The 2,061-nt window shown below is 36.3% G+C and overlaps 1 protein-coding gene across 1 annotated transcript in view; it reads left to right on the top strand.

The window, feature by feature from the left end:
- Positions 1–2,061, top strand: part of LOC107581546 (attractin-like protein 1) — a 133,861-nt gene that overhangs the window by 38,416 nt on the left and 93,384 nt on the right. The window contains exon 6 of the mRNA XM_016267124.1: positions 79–253. Within this exon, the coding sequence (XP_016122610.1) occupies positions 79–253 (175 nt within the window). The remainder of the gene's footprint in view (positions 1–78; positions 254–2,061) is intronic.

Genomic DNA, 2,061 nt, shown 5'->3' with positions numbered 1-2,061 from the left:
TCGAAAAAATTCCCCCCCCCCCCCCCCCTCTCTCTCTCTCTCTCTCTCTCTCTCTCTCTCTCTCTCTCTCTCTCTCAGGTCCAGACTGCTCACTAACAGTGCCCTCCACAGAGTCTTACTGGATCATGCCCACAGTGAAGCCTTTTGGAGCATCACTGGGAAGAGCATCCCATAAGGCGGTGGTACAGGAAAAGGTCATGTGGGTTGTTGGTGGCTACACCTTTAACTACAGCAACTTTCAGATGGTTCTAAAGTAAGTGATAATTCAGAGATCTGTGTACAGCATAACCAAAAAGGCATATTTGCATATGTGCAAATGTGACAGTAATCCAAAATAAAAATGTAGAACAGCAGGAATAATAATAATACTAATAATAAATCAGTGTGAGCTGTGGTAGGAGTAGAGTTAGATTAATTTGACAGTTTGAGGGTAGAAACTGTGAGTCTAAATGTTCTCTGAGGGAACTCTTTGTATAGTGAGCAATTTCAACATTGTGGATTTGACATTTCAGTCAAAACTCGAAATGTGACTGGGAGAAAGTACTAATTACAGGAATATTGGATAATTTGTGTAATTCTGAAGCCATCTTGAAGTCTGAACAATGTTTTTTTCCACTTTAGCTATGGAAATGAACAGTGAATTGTGTTAGGATATCAACTTTTTTTTTTTTGCAGTTATAATTTGGAAAGTGGCATCTGGAACACTGTGCCCATCAGTAGCGGACCCCTGCCGAGCTACGGACACTCCTGGGCACTAGATCGGGTAACATCACAGTTGAAATTAGGGATGCACCGATATGAAAATTTTGGCCGATACCGATAACCGATTATTCTTTATTTTTGAAAGCCGATAACCGATATGTTGGCCGATAAATCTATATCCAAATTGTTATATACTTTTTGAGAGCCTGATTACAAAAAAGGTCTCATCATTAAAAGCCACATCCCAAACACTTCAACATAAGCAGCCTAGTTTGAACGGTGTACGTTTTAAAAATATGTTTACTCTCCCATTACCAAATTTAGTCATAAAAAAGCCTTACAAATAAATAAAATTATGCATAAATAATGCAAACAAGTCACTGGACATCATTACACATGTAAAGAATCAAAATGAATGCGCCACAGATCAATAAAACAGAATAGCCTCTGCACGGACAATAATTAAATGATTTTAATTACTAAACCATATTGTTGATGAAAATAATAAGAGAAAAATACAAGTGGTTGTTGTTATTAATAATATATCAATGATTTTGAAAAAGTAACAAATTAATACCACTGTTTTAAATAGCAGCCATTGAGCTGCAGCTCAAGCTGAAGCTGAAGAGCTGAATGAACACGGTAAACTGAAGCGTTTTGCTGGCAGCTTATTTAACTCAAGGAAATGCATCCTGAGATTAATATTAATACAACATAAACATAATATTACAACTTATATATGTACAAAATGACGCAGTTATTGCATGCTATAGTCAGAATGTGTGATCCTGTTGTGGATGCGCTCTTCCCATAACAACGCGCTGAAACACAGCAACTAAACCCAAAGAATGCACAACGTTTTATTATAATAATGTTCTCATTAGAATGTTATATACACGACATTCCCAATCATAGTTATTAATGTTGTGCACTGCTGTTTGAGCTGCGTGCGCTGAGCTAAAGACGATCACCGGTAAACTGAAGCGCTCTTTTAACTTAACCAAACGCATTCTATATGAGATAAATCAGATATACATCAAATAAACACAATATTACAACGTACAATTGCACAAAAGGCTGCAAACGAACAGCGCACATCTGAAGTGTCTATGAAGGAAATAATGCATTATTTATCGGCTTTAAGATATCGGCCAAATTTTCTTATCAGGCCGATACCAATAACAGAAAAAATGAGGCGATATGGGCCGATACCGATATGGTGGCCGATATATCGTGCATCCCTAAAAAAAAACCTTGCCCTGTGCCAAAAAATAGAAATAATATTATATTATATTATTGATTGTTAGATATTATAACACACACACGCACATAAACATATATATATATATATATATATAT

The sequence above is a fragment of the Sinocyclocheilus grahami genome, unplaced genomic scaffold (assembly GCF_001515645.1).
Source record: "Sinocyclocheilus grahami isolate Dianchi unplaced genomic scaffold, SAMN03320097.WGS_v1.1 scaffold36.1, whole genome shotgun sequence".
Classification (NCBI taxonomy): Eukaryota; Metazoa; Chordata; class Actinopteri; order Cypriniformes; family Cyprinidae; genus Sinocyclocheilus; species Sinocyclocheilus grahami.
This window is presented reverse-complemented; position numbering and strand designations above follow the sequence as displayed.